This window comes from Erinaceus europaeus, chromosome 2, assembly GCF_950295315.1.
Source record: "Erinaceus europaeus chromosome 2, mEriEur2.1, whole genome shotgun sequence".
NCBI classification, from domain to species: domain Eukaryota; kingdom Metazoa; phylum Chordata; class Mammalia; order Eulipotyphla; family Erinaceidae; genus Erinaceus; species Erinaceus europaeus.
The window spans coordinates 184,014,066-184,031,927 of record NC_080163.1 but is presented as its reverse complement, the minus strand read 5'-3'; the positions used below and the strand labels follow the sequence as shown (position 1 = coordinate 184,031,927).

Sequence of the window (17,862 nt, the reverse complement as noted above, 5' to 3'; positions counted from 1 at the left end):
TATTTTTTATTTAAGAAAGGAAAAATTAACAAAACCATTGGGTAGGAGGGTTACAACTCCACACAATTCCCACCACCTAATCTCCATATCCCATCCCCTCCCCTGATAGCTTTCCCATTCTCTATCCCTCTGGGAGCATGGACCCAGGGTTATTGTGGGTTACAGAAGGTGGAAGGTCTGGCTTCTGTAATTGCTTCCCCTTAATTTTTTTTTTTTTTTTTTACTGGATAGAGATAGGCAGACATCGAGAGGGTAGCAGGAGATGGAGAGATACCTGCAGTGCTGCTTTACCACTTGCAAAGCTTTCCCCCAGCAGATGGGGACTGGGGGCTTGAACTTGAGTCTTTGTGCATCGTAATGTGTATGCTTAACCAGGTGTGTCATCACCTGGCCCTCCGTGCTGTGGTCTCTTTCACTTGCCTCTATCCAAACAGTACTGTAGCAAGAATATATGGACCTCTTTGTACTTCCAACAATTACTAAAAGTTTACCCTTCTTGTTTATACTTTCCCCCCCCCCCGGGATATATCAGAGCAAACTCCAGACATATGTCTATTCATTCTATGATGTTTAACAGATAAGGACTTTATTATTATTTAAATCTATTCACTTATTTATGAAAAAAAAAAGTGCCACTTTGGCATACGTGGTCAAGGGGATTGAACCTGGGACTTCATGCTTTCCAGTCCACCATTTACCCACTGTGCCACCTCCTGAATCACATATAAGGGCTATTAAGAGTTCACAGTTGTGGAAATTTAACAGTTGTTTTGCACAGTGGCTGTTAAAGCCTCTTTTGTCCTTTTTCTTCCCTGTAGGCTATGGGAGCCTGAGGGCTCTTAAACTATAAATAAGCTTTTTAGCTTAATCACTCACTTCTGACCAAGAGCTAAGTTAGGGTGGGGGAGAGATATCACAGTGGTTATGCACAGACTCTCACACCCTGAGGATCCAAAGCCCTGGTCTCAATTCAGCTGCTCTTCCAGCAGCCAAAGCCAAGCTGGAAGTACTGCTTAGCCCTGTGAATTTCCAGTAAATCCTGTTTATACTCTCTGGGTTCTATGACAGTTATCCACCGTGTCTCCCCAATTCATCAGGAGAACAATGTGGAAAGGCTCTCACTATACAAAACCCTACTTCTAGCACACCAGGGTGACATAAAGGTTCAAGAAGCCTAGAGGGTCCCAAACAGAATTAACCCAGACTTAAAGACAGCAAGACACATATTTAAAATGGAAAGGAATCAGGATAAGGAAAGGATCCTGAAGGCTGCAAGAGAAAAAACAGTCACCTACAGAGGAAAACCCGTAAGATTAGCAGCAGACTTTTCCACATAAATACAAAGGCCAGAAGGAATAGCAAGATATCTATTGAGTGTTCAGTGAGAAAGGCTTTCAACCAAGACTACTGTATCCTGCTAGACTGTCATTCAGACTAGATGGAGGCATAAAAATCTCCTCAGATAAGCAACAGTTGAAAGAATCAACTATCACCAAGTCTTCCCTAAAAGAAGTTCTGAAAGGTCTCCTATGAACAGATCACCATAAATATGCCATATGTCAGAATACTCTAAAAATCCACAATAATCGCATTAAAATATCTTCAATCTATATTATCAATAAATGTCAATGGCCTGAATTCAACTATTAAAAGGTACAGAGTAGGGAGGTGGATCAGAAAACAAAACCCAAACATAAGCTGTCTGCAGGAAACCCACCTAACTCAACAAGGCAAACACAACTCAAAGTGAAAGGATGGAAAACTATCATACAAGCCAATAGACAACAACAACAACAACAAAAAGGGTAGGAACAGCTATTCTCATATCTGACATAATAGACTTTAAAATAAATAAATTAAAAGGATAGGGATGGAGACGTTACTTAATGCTCAGAGGACTCAAGAGGACTTAACAATTATTAACATCTATGTACCCAATGAGAAGCCATGAAAGAGCTACAGCAATATATTAACAGCAACACAGTCACAGTAGGGGACTTCAACACCCCACTCTCTCAACTTGACAGATCATCCAGACAGAAAAGCAATAAAGAAACGAGGGAGTGAAATGAGATAAACTAGAACTACTGGGCATTTTGAGAGTCATTCACTCCAAGAAACTGGAATACACATTCTATTCAAGTCCACATGGGTCATTCTCAAGGATAGACCATATATATATATTATTTATTCCCTTTTGTTGCCCTTGTTGTTTTATTGTTGTAGTTATTATTGTTGTTGTCGTTGTTGGATAGGACAGAGAGAAAATGGAGAGAGGAGGAGAAGACAGAGAGGAGGAGAGAAAGATAGACACCTGCAGACCTACTTCACCGCCTGTGAAGTGACTCCCCTGCAGGTGGGGAGCCGGGGTTCGAACCAGGATCCTTATGCCGGTCCTTGTGCTTTGCACCACCTGCGCTTAACCTGTTGTGCTACAGCCCGACTCCCGATAGACCATATATTAAGCCACAAAGATAGCATCAGTAAATTCAAGAGCACTGAAATCATCCCAAGCATCTTCTCAGACCACAGTGGAATTAGACTAAAACTTAACAATAAACAAAAGATTAGTAATATTCCCAAAAATGTGGAAACTCAACAGTATACTACTTAACAAGTACTGTGTGAAAGAGGAAATAAAAGAAGAAATCAAAATGTTTCTAGAGTTCAATGAAAATGAAGACATGAGCTATCGAAATATTTGGGACACAGCTATGGCAGTACTGAGAGGGAAGTTCATGGCCATATAAGCACACACTAGTAAACAAGAAAAGGTTCAAATAAACAACCTGACTGCATACCTTAAAGAAGACCTAGAAGAATAAAGGAACCCTAAAGCAATCAGAAGGGCTGAAATAATGAAAGTTAAGACAGAAATAAATAACACTGAAAATAAGAAAACCATACAAAAGATCAACGAAGTGTTGGCTCTTTGAAAGAGTAGACAAAATTGACAAACCTCTAGCCAGACTCACAAAACAAAAAAGGGAGAAGACCCAAATAAATTGGATTGTAAATGAAAGAGGAGACATCACAACAGACACCACAGAAATTCAACATATCATGCGAGGCTTCTATGAACAACTATATGCCACCAAGCTAGAGAACCTGGAATGGACAAGTTCCTAGATACCTACAAACTCCCAAAATTATTAAATAAAGAGGAACCAGAAAATATGAACAGGCCAATCACAGCCAATGAAATAAAAATAAAAATAAAATAATAATAAAATCAAATAAAAATAAAAAAACAAAATCAACTGTGGTCTATGTCATCAGATCCAAGGACTCAAAATAAGGGTGATAGTTCAAATGGGGTGGTGGGGGCCCTATGGGAGAGGGTGATAGCTGCTTACATCTATCCTGGGGAGATATGAAACTATAGCCCCTTGACAACTGTATTGTAAATCACTTTTGCCTCAATAAAAACAAACAACCCCCCCAAAACAAAACAAACACACACAATTCAGTCAGTCAGTATCTTGCATTACCATTAGAACTCATGTCTTTAGTAGTAGTAGTCGTTGTCATATACCTCACTGTAACTCCATTGGCCTTCTGAAGAATTTGGTGTCGTTACTGTAATGTGTATTTTATCCAGTTTATCTTTGGAATAGATTATTTAACAATGAGACTGAGCAAAGAGTAAATGCCTATGTAGGTCATTTCTTTCTATTTTTTCTGGTATCTTTTTTTTCCCCTCTGAGCCTTTACATTCCCCCTCCACTCTCAGACACCATGTGGTTCCCTTTTACCACCTCACAGAAAGTGACTGATGCAAGTAGCTTATTTATTTTTTATATTTATTTTCCCTTTTGTTGACTTTGTTTTTATTGTTATGGTTATTATTGTTGTTGTTATTGATGCTGTCATTGTTAGGACAGAGAGAAATGGAAAGAGGGGAAGACAGAGGGGGAGAAAAAGATAGACACTTGTAGACCTGCTTCACTGCCTGTGAAGTGACTCCCCTGCAGGTGGGGAGCTGGGGGCTCGAATAGGGATCCTAATATTTATTTTTTATCGGAGCACAGATCAATTCTGGCTTATAGTGGTGTGGGGATTGAAGCTGGGACCTTGGAGCCTCAGGCATGAGAGTTCACAAAACCATTATGCTATCTACCCTACCCATAATCTTCTATTTAAAAGCCTACCTCTTGATTTTTTGCCACACTGACCTCCCAACACATTATATGTGTTTTGTTTACTTATCTTGCTGGAAACCTGTTTTCCTGTCCTAGAATGTCACTCTGCTCAAGTGTCAGCTTCTCAGTGACTAGAGCGGGTGCTCTATGGTTTCTTGCTGAGGGTGAGTGATGGAGTATCTCAGGGGCCTCTGGCATGGGGTGCAGAGCGCTCCCGTTCTCTGGCTTTGATGGACTGAAAGGATAGGGATGAGGCAGTTGAAGGACCAGGTTATGGATGCCAGAGTGGGCAGAGATAATGGGCTGACACATTCAGCTGAGTCAGGTGGTGCTTCATTCCAAAGGTCGTGTGTGTGTGTGTGTGTGTGTGTGTGTGTGTGTGTGTGTGTGTGTATGGTGGGTAGTGTTGGGGTGAACCAGTGTGAAGCTCTTGACTCCTCTTCATCTACACAGTTGCTGCAGAGCGCCTTGGGCCTGGATCCAGCGCAACTTCCACTGGGACAGGGACAGGCCGTGACAGAGTTCCCCAGAGAGGGCGACCTGGCCAGGCTGCTCCCACCTGGGGATGGGAGAATGTGTCAGAGGAAGGCCCAGACCTCCAGGCCTCACTGGACTCCCCAACACCACTGCCTGCTTGTCACCAGCCCCCTGCCTCTACTCCCAGCTCACTCCCTTCTGCTATCATATCCCCTCTCACCAGTCCCCCACAGTCCCCTGCAGCTTGGGGATGTGCTCCAGTGCTTGTTTCAGCTGGGTCTCCAGCTGCTTCAGGGCCTGTCCCAGATTCTCCTTCTGCTTCTTTTCCTGGGATGCTCGGAGCTGCAGCAGCTCTGCAGGTAAGAAACCCAGGAGGCAGCACTGAGTCCTTTGGTGCCTTGAAATCGATGAGGCACCTGGTCTCCACTCACCTATGACCTCAGCTTTTTCCCAATCCTATCCTGTGCCCACTGTACCCCAAGCCACATCCTGGATGACTTCAACCCTCCTGCTGACACACTAGCAGTCTCCACAGCCCACTCCTCAGCTCCCTCATCCTTCTTACCAGGCTCCAGCTTCCTGCTCCGGCTCACTTCCCACATGGCACTTAGACTTGTCTTCATGAAGCCTAAAACTCATCTCCTCCTTCTGCTTGGGACCCTCCAAGATTCCCCAATGGCCCCCAAGACAGAGTCCAAGCTCATTAGTTTAGTACTTAGGTGTTTTTATTAAGTGGCCTCTGGCAGCCCAGTGGATGAAGTGTCAGACTCTCAAGCCTGAGGCCCTGAGTTCAATACCTGGTCATGCATATGCATTTATTTCTCTCTTTCCTTATCATTAACCCATAAATTTTATGGTTTGGGACATAACAAAAATAAAATATTTTAAAAAAATTCAAAAAGACACTAATCCAAGTCAAAGCCTCATCTAATCCCCTACCTACTTACAGCCACCTCAGACACCATCTTTACTCTTACAAGCCCTTCCTGGCATCCTCACTGCTGCAGTCTTTCACCCTAGTTTCCTCTGAGAACAGTGATAGGGTCTACTTCCTTATTTATTTATTTAATTTAAAACATTTAAAAAAAGTACTTTATTTATTTATTCACGAAGCAGATAGGAGAGAGAAAGAACCAGACATCACTCTGGTACATGTGCTGCCGTGATTGAACTCAGGACCTCACACTTGAGCGTTCAATGTTTTATCCACTATGCCACCTCCTGGACCACTAAAAAATATTTTTACAATTTGTTTTTCTCCTTTCTTTAAATATTTATTTATTCCCTTTTGTTGCCCCTGTTGTTTTATTGTTTTAGTTATTATTGTTGTTATTGATGTCATCCTTGTTGGATAGGACAGAGAAATATGGAGAGAGGAGGGGAAGACAGAGAGGGGAGAGAAAGACACACCTGCAGACCTGCTTCACCGCCTGTGAAGCGACTTTCCTGCAGGTGGGGAGCCGGGGGCTCGAAACGGGATCCTTACGCCAGTCCTTGTGCTTTGCGCTACCTGCACTTAGCCCGCTGTGCTAACTGACTCCCTGTTTTTCTTAATATTTTTACTTATTATTGTATAGAGACAGAGAAATTGAGAGGGGAAGGGGAGATAGGGAGCGAGAGACACCTGCAGCCCTGCTTCACCACTTGTGAACTTTCCCCCTGCAGGTGGGGGACTAGGGGCTTGAACCCAGATCCTTGCAGTGTAGTGTGTGTACTTAACCAGGTGCGCCACCGCCTGGCCCCCAGGGTCTACTTCTTTAACAATGAGTCATAATGGGCCCAGCTGAGGGACAATGCAGATCAGCCTATTGGACCTGAGTTCAGGTTCTGTCCCATCTTTGCCTTGTGATGTTACACAGGACACATCTCCTTTTCCCAGCTATTCTTGAAGTCAGGTGGAATTATCTGAGCCACAGGGCTTGCTGACAGATTGGTGGTGGGGCCTTAGCAGGGAGAAACCAAGGATGACTCCTGGGACCAGGGAGACAGTGTAACGGTTATGTAAAAAGCATACCAGAGGGGAGTCGGGCGGTAGCGCAGCGGGTTAAGCGCACATGGCACAAAGCGCAAGGACCGGCATAAGAATCCCGGTTCGAGCTCCCAGCTCCCCACCTGCAGGGGAGTAGCTTCACAGGTGGTGAAGCAGGTCTGCAGGTGTGTGTCTTTCTCTCCCCCTCTGTCTTCCCTTCCTCTCTATCCTATCCAACAACAACAATATCAATAACAACAACAATAAAAACTACAACAGTAAAAAAAACAAGGGCAACAAAAGGGAAGTACGTAAATATATTAAAAAAAAAGCATACCAGATTTCACCTCTTGGAGCGGATTTTTTTTTTTTCTAGATAGAATGAGACAGACAGATAGAGGCTGAGAAAGAGGAGGGGAAGACATCAATAGTACCAAAGCTTCCCCCAGTGCTGCAATGCTCTCAGGTGGTATGCTGGGAGGCTCAAACCTGGGCCAAGTGCATGGGAGGTGCCCTGGGACCAGGGCAAACTCTGGTACTTTGGTGTCTCTCCCTTTGTCGCTATCTCTCTAATTGAATAAAAAAGTGGGCCTGAGTGGCAAGCTGTGACTGTCTGAGGCCCTAGTTTCTGGGTGTGGGCAGAGATGACGGCTGTGGGAGCGGGACAGGCCTACCCTGGGTGGATGGTCCCTGAGGAAGGCTGGCCTTCATGTGGAGCAGATGCCAACACTGGAGATTATATTGGTCCTGGAGGAACAGAAGATCCTGGCGAAGAGAGGTGGCCACCGGGAGGAGCAGCTCTGGGGCCTGGAGGGAGGAAGAGGGCTGGGCTGGTCATACCAGGCTGGGAGCAGAGGAGGACAGGTCCTCTAGAACAGGTTCTCACCTTTCCCGTGGGCAGCCCCAGTATGTGGCTGATCTCTATGAGGCCGGGGCCCGTTGGGGATGTAGGGTGCAGCTGGTGGATGGATGGTAGGAACCTGGGCAGGGGCTGCAGCCTGTGAAAAGAGGTTATGTTAGGTATGGGGGGGGGCACTGACAGGTGGGCTCTGCCAGCCTGGGAACTTGGACCATGGAGTTCTCAGAGTGTGACTGAGGGTCTGAGAGTGAGAGCTAGCCACATAGGAACACTAGAGGTCTGGGATTATCCTTTTGAGGATTATTTATCAGAGCACTGCTCGGCTCGGGCTTATGGTGTGTGGGGTGGTATGGGGGGGTTGAAGCTAGGACTTCAAGGCCTCAGGCATGAGAGTCTTTGTGTATAACCATTATGATACCTCCCCTACCCAGGAATTATTTATTTAAAAAAATTTTAGGGGGTTGGGTGGTGGTGCACCTGGTTAAGCATAAGGACCCACACAAGGATCCTGGTTTGAGCCCCCAGCTTCCACCTACAGGGGGGTTGCTTCACAGTGCAGCAGGTCTGCAGATGTCTATCCTTCTCACTCTATCTCTCCCTCCCCTCTCAATTTTTCTCTGTCCTATCCAATAACATTAAAAAAAAAAAAAGGCCCCTAAGAACAGTGGATTTGTAGTGCTGGCACTGAGCCCCAGCAATAACCATGGAGGCAAAAATAAATAAACAAATAAAAAATTTAACCAAAGCACTGCTCAGCTCTGGCTTTTGTTGTTTCTGGGGACTGAGCCTGGGACCTTGGAGCCTCAGGCATGAGAACTTTTTGCATAATCATTATGCTAGCTCCCTGCTCTGCAATTATTCTTTTGGGTTGGGCCCAGACAGTAACAGTCATCTGCTGGAGGGGGTATAGATGGTCCCTTTCTCACTCTCCAGGCCTGTGCTTCAGCAGGGTGCCCGGCAGCAGGTGGGAGAGATGCTGGGCTTCTGTCTCCAGACATTGAAGCAGCTCCTGGTTCTGTGATGCCACTGCCTCTGACACGGGGACCAGTTTCCTCTGAATCAGAGCCAGTACCTATTGGGGAAGGAAAGTGACGGGAGGGTCACCCACCTCCTGCTCAAGGAGGTCAGGTGCTACCCAGAACTCATCCTAAGTCCAGTCTCACCTCTTCAGGGCTCCTGCACAGGCGCGTCTTGCTGGCTGAGTTGCTCTTGATGAGCAGACGGATCTGGTCCTGAGTCTCCTCCTGGTGATTCAGGAGGCCATGGAGATGGGCTGCTTTTCCTTTCCACCTCCCAGGACCGGCTTCTTCTTGGTATTCACACCCTGGGGTCCTCCCCACTTCTGGACTCCCTTCCCTACATGCCTCCCCCCACACCCCTCCCAGGAGGCCCAGGCCTGGACCAACAGGTTCTCAGCCATCATTCTGACCCTCCACCAGGCCCTGCCACTTCCTCAGGAGGCCCTGCCTCTCACCACCAGCTGGCGCCACTGCAGGATCCGCTGCTGTTTGGCCTGAAGCTCCCTCAGTAGAAGCTGCTGCTGCCCTGCAGCCTCCTCCAGCTCCTGACTCTGGGCTCGAAGGGCCTTGAGCTCTGCCCACAGGCCAGAGTTCCGCAGCCCCAGGATCAGTACCTGCTTGCTGCATAAGCAGAAAAGATGGAAAGCCAGGAATGGGGCAGGGGAGGGGGGAGATTTTGTCAGACTTAGACAGACTTGAGGGAGGAAGTCAGATCTGCAAGGTGGCACAAGGAGCTATAAACATGGGGAAAGGAATCAGGAAAGTAGGGAGGCAGAGAGGGGCCGCCAGAGCAAATACTTGAGATGCTTGGGGGAGAGATAGCCTACAGACTTCTGCAGAGGGAGTCCCCTCACCTCTCCCTGGACCCCAGGGGACATCTCTCCACCTCCTCCATCAGGTCCTGGAGGCGCTGGGCCAGGATTTGATGCTCCTTCAGGAGGGGGCCCCTCTGGGTGACTAGTGCTCCCACAGCTCGCCAGCCCTCCTGGGACAGGGGGTGCAAAGTCAGGAGGGAGGGCATGGTCCCTGGGGGTGGGGTTCTAGGGAGGGAGCCTGGGGGTCACCTGGATGAGATGTGACATGGATGGCAGGGGCTGGCTGCTGTCTGACTGGTCCGCTGCCTGGGACCTGGTGGTAGAGACAGAGCTGCTGAGGGAGGAACCACTTCCCTGTGCCTGGGCCCTTCAGGGTAGCTGGTGTTGGCCCACCTTCTAGATTGGTCATGAGATTTCTGTTTCACCCTCATTGGCAGGACACTGTCCCTCGTTCTAGCTTGTCCCAGCCCACCAGACAGCCACCTTGTTGGTGTGAGTGCTCCACCCCACACCTGGTTATCTCTGTATCTTGGGGTGCATCTGGGCTACAAAGGGAGCGGATCTCTTCCTCTCGCTCTGCAGCCAGGTGTTCCAGGGCAGCCAGGATGTGGCCTGGAGGGTGGTCTGTCAGCAGCGTCTGGTGGAGGGAGAGGGAGTCAGAGCTGAGTATTGGGACCCCATGGGGATGGTGGGGGGGATCAGGAGTTAGGTCCTTGAGGCCTAGGAGGTGGCACATTGGATTGGATCACGTGTTGGACTCTCATACATGAGGTCTTGAGTTTGGTCCTTAGCATGGCATGTGCCACAGTCATGCTCTGGTTTTATTTTTCTTCCCCCCACAAGAGCACTGCTCAGCTCTGGCTTATGGTGCTGCAAGGGACTGAACCTAGGATTTTGGAGCCTCAGGCATGAAAGTCTCTTTGTATAACCATTATGCTATCTATCCTTACTCCCTCCTTTCCTTTAAATGTAGGCCCTTAGCACCCCAAGGCTCGATTAAGCTCCCTTTACCTCCACTGAGCTTAGCCACTGCTGGTAGGAAGCTCCAAAGTAGTCATCTTGAAAGGCCCTTCAGGGTTGGGAGAAAGAAAGAGAAAGTTACAGATTTTACAGATGTGGAAACCAAGCTCCACTGATTCCTGTTAGATCTGGTCTTGGGATCTTTCACATATGCTGCAGGGTCCTGTACCCTGGCTACGTCTTCTCACCAGGAACCTAGTCTTCCCATCTCCTTTGTGGGGCAAAGCCTGTGCTCTGGGTGCATAGGGTCTCTCAGGCTTCTCACCTACATCATCACTGTCATTGAACATTTTTCCCAGCTTGGGAGACAGAGCCCAGAGGCTCAGTGTCTTGAAGAATTTACAGACAGGTAACTCCCCTCAAAGTGTAGGCTCTTTGCAGACTCTCTGGGGGCACTGGAAGGGGGTGGGGTGGGGAGAAGACACTCACAAGATACTGTTTCCCTTGGTCTGAGGAATCAGGAGTTTCTGCAGGAACTGGGTTCGGAGGGTACAAGCTGTTTTAACATTATTCTGGGAAGAAGAGGATAGGGTAAGAAGGGGACCGGAGATCCAGCTGATACCAAACTCTCTCCCACTCCCACCCCTGCCACCACCACTCCCATGGCTCAGGACTTACCAGGACCATAGGCTCCAGGCCCAGAGCTGATGATGTCAAGGGTCCAAAGGTTATGTCCACTTTATTCTTCCTGGCGATGGGGATGGAATAGGAGCTAGGGTCCCTGGAAGGGAGCTGGGAGAATAGATACCTGTCCCTTCCTGCTAGCATGGCTAGTCTGGAATGTAGGAGCCACCTCCAAATATGAGATCACTGTCATCTTCTGGCTTGAGAGTGCATTCAATTCCTTTCTTTTTTTTTTTTTTATTAATTTTATTTTTGAGAGAGATGCAGAGAGAGAGAGAGGGAAACACCAGAGCACTGCTCAGCTCAGGCTTATGGTGGTGCGGGGGATTGAACCTGGGATTTAGGAGCCTTAGGCATGAGAGTCTGTTTGCATAACCATTATGCTGTCTCCCCCGCCCTCGAGAGTGCATTCAATTCCTAACTGCTCTCCATATGCTCATTATCCATTCAGTAGTTAATATTCCTGAATTAATTAAATTAATACTCCTTAATTAATTAAAGCCTTGGGTAGGTACGGGGTGGGGAAATAGAAAAATGGTTCTGCCAAAGACTTTCATGCCTAGGACTCTGAGGACCCAGGTTCAGTTCATGGAATCACCATAAGCCAGAGTTGAGTAGTGCTCTGGTAAAACACACACACACATACACACACACACACACACACACACACCCCTCTTGGGTGGGCCATGTCACTGTTCTACTCAAAACTCAAAATTAATATGATGACTACTCTCTAGAGCTTAGAAAATGAGGCACACACACAAAAAGATCATATAGCTGGAAGTGGTCAAGTTAGGGCAGGAGGCCAGCCTCAGAGAATGAGTCAGTGCATTTGTGATGGGTGCTCTGTCCTTCTCTCCAACCATACTGCCTTGCACTTTGTCGCTTGCCTGCACTTGGTTGTTCATCCTACATGCCTGTGCAGAAATTCTTCTTCCAACTCCAATGTCACTTCAGCAGAAAGGCCTCCTTTAACCATCCCTTTTAGAGTGGCATTTACCTCTCTGCTTGTCATATCACCTTTGCTTCACTGACCTCTACCTGAAAGTATGGGTTTTCTTGTTTCTTTTTAAATTTTTTTAAATAGTTATTTATTTTTTCCTTTTTGTTGCCCTTGTTGTTTTTTATTGTTGTTGTAGTTGTTATGATGTTGTCGTTGTTAGATAGGACAGAGAGAAATGGAGAGAGGAGGGGAAGACAGAGAGGGGGAGAGAAAGATAGACACCTGCAGACCTGCTTCACTACCTGTGAAGTGACTCCCCTGCAGGTGGGGAGCTGGAGGCTCGAACCGGGATCCTCACACCGGTCCTTGTGCTTCGAGCCACATGCGCTTAACCTGCTGTGCTACCACCCGTTTCCCGAGTTTTCTTGTTTCTTAGGTGCTCATGGCAAGGAAATCCTGTTTACTATTCTCTAGCACTGGTGTTCTAGATAGTCCACTGGCACTATCCTAGGTTCTGGGAATACAGACCACTGAAATAAGACCTCCTGATTTCACAGACTTTAATTCCTACGGAGGGGACTTTGCCATTCTGGAAAACAGTGGGGTAGATAGCATAATAGTTATGGAAAGAAACTCTCATGCCTGAGACTATAAAGTCCCAGGTTCAATCCCCAGCACCACCAGAAGCCAAAGCTGTGCAGTGCTCTGGAAAAAGGTGGAGGAGAATGTGTAGGGAGTAGTAGGGAGGAGGACAGAGAAGAGGAGGGGGAGGGCAAGGGGGAGGAGAAGGAGGTAGAGGTGGAGTATAATAATTCTAGAAACCAAGAAAGGGTCAGAGCAGAGCAGGAGAATGTCTGTCCTTGTGACCTGGTGTGGGCTGGTCACTAGCCCATCTGAATAAGCCCACCTCTCTATGTCCTCAAGGCGCCTGAGCTGATTCTGCAGTCGTTGTGTGGGCTCCTGAAGCCCTCGCTGCTCTCTTTGGATGGTCTTTGCTTGGGCCTGGAGAAGGAGAGCATGACGCTGGGTGTCTTGTATTTTCTGTAGCATCTGCCCCATGGCCATGTCTGAAGGAGGGACAGGAATGGCCATAAGCACCCCCTCTACTCCCATCCTGCTGCCCATCTGCCCAGCCCCACAGGTCACCTTGAGTCTCAGTCTCTTGGTCCATCAGCTCCAGGCTCTGGTCTAACTCCTGGATCTCTGCCCTCAGCCGGGCAATGGTTGCTTTCAGTTCCAACTTCTGAGAGACCTGGTGAGAGCAGAGAGAGTAAGGTGTGCAAGGTGTACTTGTTGGGGATTGGTGTGACCTGACTGCCCTTCGTGAAGCATCAGTCTCCTCACCTGGCTGGGATGTGGGGTGGCAGTAAAGTTTTCCTTAGCAGTATCTGTCTCTCTGTCTCTCCCTCTCTCTCCCCTTTTCTTTTTCTTTCTTTTATTATTTTATTTTATTTATTTATTCCCTTTTGTTGCCCTTGTTGTTTTATTGTTGTAATTATTGTTGTTGTCGTTGTTGTTGGATAGGACAGAGAGAAATGGAGAGAGGAGGGGAAGACAGAGAGGAGGAGAGAAAGATAGACACCTGCAGACCTGCTTCACCGCCTGTGAAGCGACTCCCCTGCAGGTGGGGAGCCGGGGTTCGAACCGGGATCCTTATGCCGGTCCTTGTGCTTTGCGCCACCTGCGCTAAACCCGCTGCGCTACAGCCCGACTCCCTCTTTTTCTTTCTTAAGCAGTTTCTGTGTCTGAGCCTCTAGGCCCAGAAGAATACTCATTTACAAATCTGGCCCTTTCTTCCTCCCTTTTCTTAGTTTTGACTCATTTGTCCTTCCAACTCAGTTCCTGCCTCTGCACCAATGATGCCACATCTCTGTCCCAGTGGTGGTGTCATCTCCAGCTGAGACCCACATTGAGGAACCCCAAGGCCTCCTGAGAGTCTCCCTTTAGATGTCACCTAGTTTCCTGCAGCAAACAGGATCCAAATTGATTTCAGCATCTCTCCCAAATCCATCCCTTCTCTCATTCCCTTCAACAGCTACCATGCCTCATATCAATGTCCTCCCCATCTTCCCCAAATTCCTAGCTCATGCCTGTCTCTCTCTGGACTAGAGGCCCCTGTGAATTCAGGGATCAGGGCCATTTTGTGATTCAAGTGCCCCTAGAGTCACTCAGCAACAAGGCTGGACTTAATGAAGATCTGTAAGTCCTTTTTATTTTTTAAATTTTTTAAAAAAGATTTTATTTATTTATTAATGAGAAAGATAGGAGAGAGAGAAAGAACCAGACATCACTCTGTGATGTCTACATCTACATGTGCTGCCAGGGATTGAACTTGGGACCTCATGCCTGAGAGTCTAGTACCTTAGCCAATGTGCCACCTCCCGGACCACAGTCCTTTTTATTTAAAAAAATTTTTTATTATCTTTATTAATTGGATAGAGACAGCCAAAAATTGAAAGGGAAGGGGGAGATAGAGAGGGAGAGACACAGAGAGACACCTGTAGCACTGCTTCACCACTTGCAAAGCTTTCCCCCAGCAGGTGGGGACCAGGGCTCAAACCTGGGTCTTTGCGTATTGTAATGTGTGCTCAACCAGATATGCCACCAACCTCCCCAAGACCTGTAAGTCTTATTTTTGGATAAAAGGAAATCTTGTAGCACATGCTACTTACCTGTGAGCGGTCCTGGTAACCATACCTGAGGAAATGAGGGCAGAGTCAGGGATAACAGAGAGGCTTTCAGGGGGCGGGGGGATGGCTGGGAAGTGGGATGCTGTGGGTGTGGGCGGGGACAGGGCTGGATGGAGTAAGGGAAGAGAGGAAGCAATAACTTGGGATGTTACCAGAGTAGGTTCCCCCGGACCTTCTTGACATTCCTACAGTGGAGAAGTAGGAGGGAAGAGGAGTCATGGTAGAACTTGCCTGAGTCCCCTCCCTCTGCTGCTGTCTCCCTGCCACCACCCGGCTCACCTCTGGCTGTGGACATGTTGCAAGACATAGGCCCAGATGTCAGCACCCTGGCCCAGACACAGCCTGTGGGGACAGAAAGGTCAGGCCTGGGATATCACAGTGTGAAGGAGGCTTATTCACAGGTAGTGATGAGGAAGGCCTTTTCTAGGGAATTTGCCTTTCGTGGGGGGGGGGGGGGAGGCGACAAAGTGAGCATCTATACTTTGGTTTTTTAATTATTTTTAATTGTATAGAGACAGCCAGAAGTCAAGAGGAAAGGGGATGATAGAGAGACAGCTGCAACACTGCTTCACTACTTCCAAAGCTTTCCCTCTGCAGGTGGGGACCGAGGCCTCAAACCTCAGTCTTTGAGCATTGTAACATGTATGCTCAACTAGATGCAGCCACACTCAGCCCCTCTACCTAAGTTTTAAAATATTTATTTATTTATTTTCCCTCTAGAGTTATTGCTGGGGCTCGGTGCCAGCACTATGCATCTACCGCTCCTGGGGGCCATTTTTTCCCATTTTATTGGATAGGACAGAGAAATTGAGAGAGGAGGGGGGGGAGGGAGGGAGAGAGAGAGAGAGAGAGAGAGACAGATAGACAGACACCTGCAGAGCTGCTTTGATGTTTGTGAAGCAACCCCCCTGCAGGTGGGGAGCTGGAGGCTTGAACCTGGATCCTTGTACTTAGTACTATTTTTGGATAAAAGGAAATCTTGTAGCACATGCTGCTTACTTGTAAGCGGTCCTGGTAGCCACACATATGCTTGACTAGGTGTTAGTACTATGTGTGCTTAACCTGGTGAGCCACTGCTCCCCTCCCCCACTATGTTTTAAGCTGTTGTTGGTTAAAAAAAACTGCATTATCACTTGTTTAAAAAAAACTGGGGAGTCGTGTGGTAGCGCGGCGGGTTAAGCACAGGTGGCACCAGGCGCAAGGACCAGCGTAAGGATCCCGGTTCCAGACCCCGGCTCCCCACCTGCAGGGGAGTCGCTTCACAGGTGGTGAAGCAGGTCTGCAGGTGTCTAACTTTCTCTCCCCCTCTCTCCATTTCTCTCTGTCCTATCCAACAACAACAACATCAACAACTATAATAACTACAACAATAACAAAAACAACAAGGGCAACAAAAGGGAATAAATGTTTTTTAAAAAATGGATTGACTTTTTTAGATGAGAGAAACAGAAAGTGAGACACAACAGCACCAAAGCATTCCCCAGTGTAATGGGGGCTGAGCTGGAATCTAAGCCAAGCACATGACAAAGCAGGCACCTTCCAAAATGAACGATTTCACTTTATGGGTAAAAGTGGGGGGTCTGCTCCCATATTTGGGAGCTTCTATCTGCCCTGATCCAGCTTTCTAGTCCTATTCTCAATTCTGACATCATCTTCCCAAACAATACTCTTAGCCCACCTGCATGTTAGCTGTCAGGCTCAGGCAAAAACTAGTAAAGTCATGGGCCCCTTGGGATAAACCTAAATTAGACACCCTAGCTTTTTCCAACACGAAGACCCTAAATTTCATCTGCTATACTCTTACCTTTAGGTTCCTTATTCCTAACAGTTTGTTCTGCTTTATATCTTAATGCTTTTTCAGCCACCAAGTTGTAGATGCTACCATGACACCAACCTGACTTCCCTGGGCAGATGACCTCACCAATGTGTCCTGGAACACCACCTTCCCGGAGTCCTACCCCACTAGGGAAAGACAGAAATGGGCTGGGGGTATGGATTGACCTGTCAATGCCCAACATAGAAGAAATTACAGAAGCCAAACCTCCCACCTTCTGCATCCCATAAAGATCTTTGGTCCATACTCCGAGACAGATAAAGAATAGAGAACTTGGGGTGGGGTGGGTAGATGGCATAATGGTTATGGAAACAGACTCTCATGCCTGAGGCTCCAAAAGTCCCAGGTTCAATCCCCTGCACCACAAGCCAGAGCTGAGCAGTGCTCTGGTAAAAAAAAAAAAAAAAAAAAGGGAACCTTCCATGGTATGGAACTGTACCCCTCTTATCCCACAGTCTTGTCAATCGTTATAAAATCACTAATAACAAAAAAAGAGTGAGAAAAAGTGGGAGTCTGAATCTCTGAGAGCGTTAGACCTCTCACTGGGTATGGTGTGAAGGTATTCTACACAACTTGGTAGACGTTCCCATTTCCTGGTCGTGTCATCTCCAGGTGGGGGCTATGCTGTCGGAAAATGCTCTCTCACTTCCAGATGGGGGTCATCAGTCCTTGAGCTTCAGTCCCTAACAGGAGGGGTCTCTGCGGACTATGGAGTGTCCACACCGTTTGCTTGGGGTGGGTATGGGTGGAGGGGTAGGTACACAGTCACTCTGGAGATGCTATTTTCCTGCGGGCCAGGGGTTTTATTAACCCATTATTAACGCTAGGGACGGCTTCTGGATTGCAGGGGTCACCGTCAGGAGGCTCCCACTCAATCTAGCCGCCTCTCTAAACATCCTGTTCCTAGGGAAAGGGGGTTCAGGATTCATTGTCTTTGGGGCGGCGGGGGAGAAAGGCGCGTCCTCAGGGAGGGAGGGAGGAGAGACTTCCCGGGCCGAGGGGCCTCATTCCTCGAGCGGCTCTCACCTGCGCAGCGTCGATTCCGGGGGTCGGACCGCCGCGGGTAGCCCCATCTCTTCGGCCGCCCAGAGACCCAGCTTCCGCACTTGCTGAGCTAACTCCATGACAGCGCTGGCTCCTCCCGCAACCCATTCAAACTCGTCTCCCGCTTCTGACGTCATGAGCGCGCCGTCAGTGACATCACTAGTTGCCTGGCAGACTGTGGATTTCCGGCTCTGCGGTTTCCGAACTGTCAGTCTAGCTCCTTTGGGACCTTGGCAATTGGGTGAAATGAAAGGGACGTGGAGAGCGATGGACCCCGCGAGCATCCCGCGGTCCTCCTACTTATTATCAGCTATCCCCTACGTGACGAAGGGCCCCTAGAATCCCCCTTAACTTTCTGGACAAAGTAAAACTTTCTTCCTGGGAGGGCTGGAACCAGGCGAGGAGCTGTCAGGCTTACTACTTTCT

General features: G+C 48.0%; 1 protein-coding gene across 1 annotated transcript; it reads right to left on the bottom strand.

Moving 5' to 3' along the window:
* Positions 1-4,523: 4,523 nt before the first annotated feature.
* HAUS5 (HAUS augmin like complex subunit 5) lies at positions 4,524-17,602 on the bottom strand. The gene is made up of 19 exons (XM_007538681.3): positions 17,419-17,602; positions 14,838-14,900; positions 14,711-14,743; positions 14,541-14,565; positions 13,015-13,120; positions 12,776-12,935; positions 10,920-10,989; positions 10,731-10,813; positions 10,293-10,350; positions 9,794-9,918; positions 9,531-9,594; positions 9,321-9,451; positions 8,922-9,087; positions 8,611-8,691; positions 8,374-8,519; positions 7,475-7,586; positions 7,263-7,395; positions 4,840-4,972; positions 4,524-4,701 (listed from the first exon to the last, which is right to left on the bottom strand). Exons 1-19 carry the CDS (start codon positions 17,571-17,573, stop codon positions 4,584-4,586), a joined length of 1,962 nt encoding a protein of 653 aa, XP_007538743.2. The 5' UTR covers positions 17,574-17,602; the 3' UTR covers positions 4,524-4,583.
* Between the last annotated feature and the right edge of the window lie 260 nt (positions 17,603-17,862).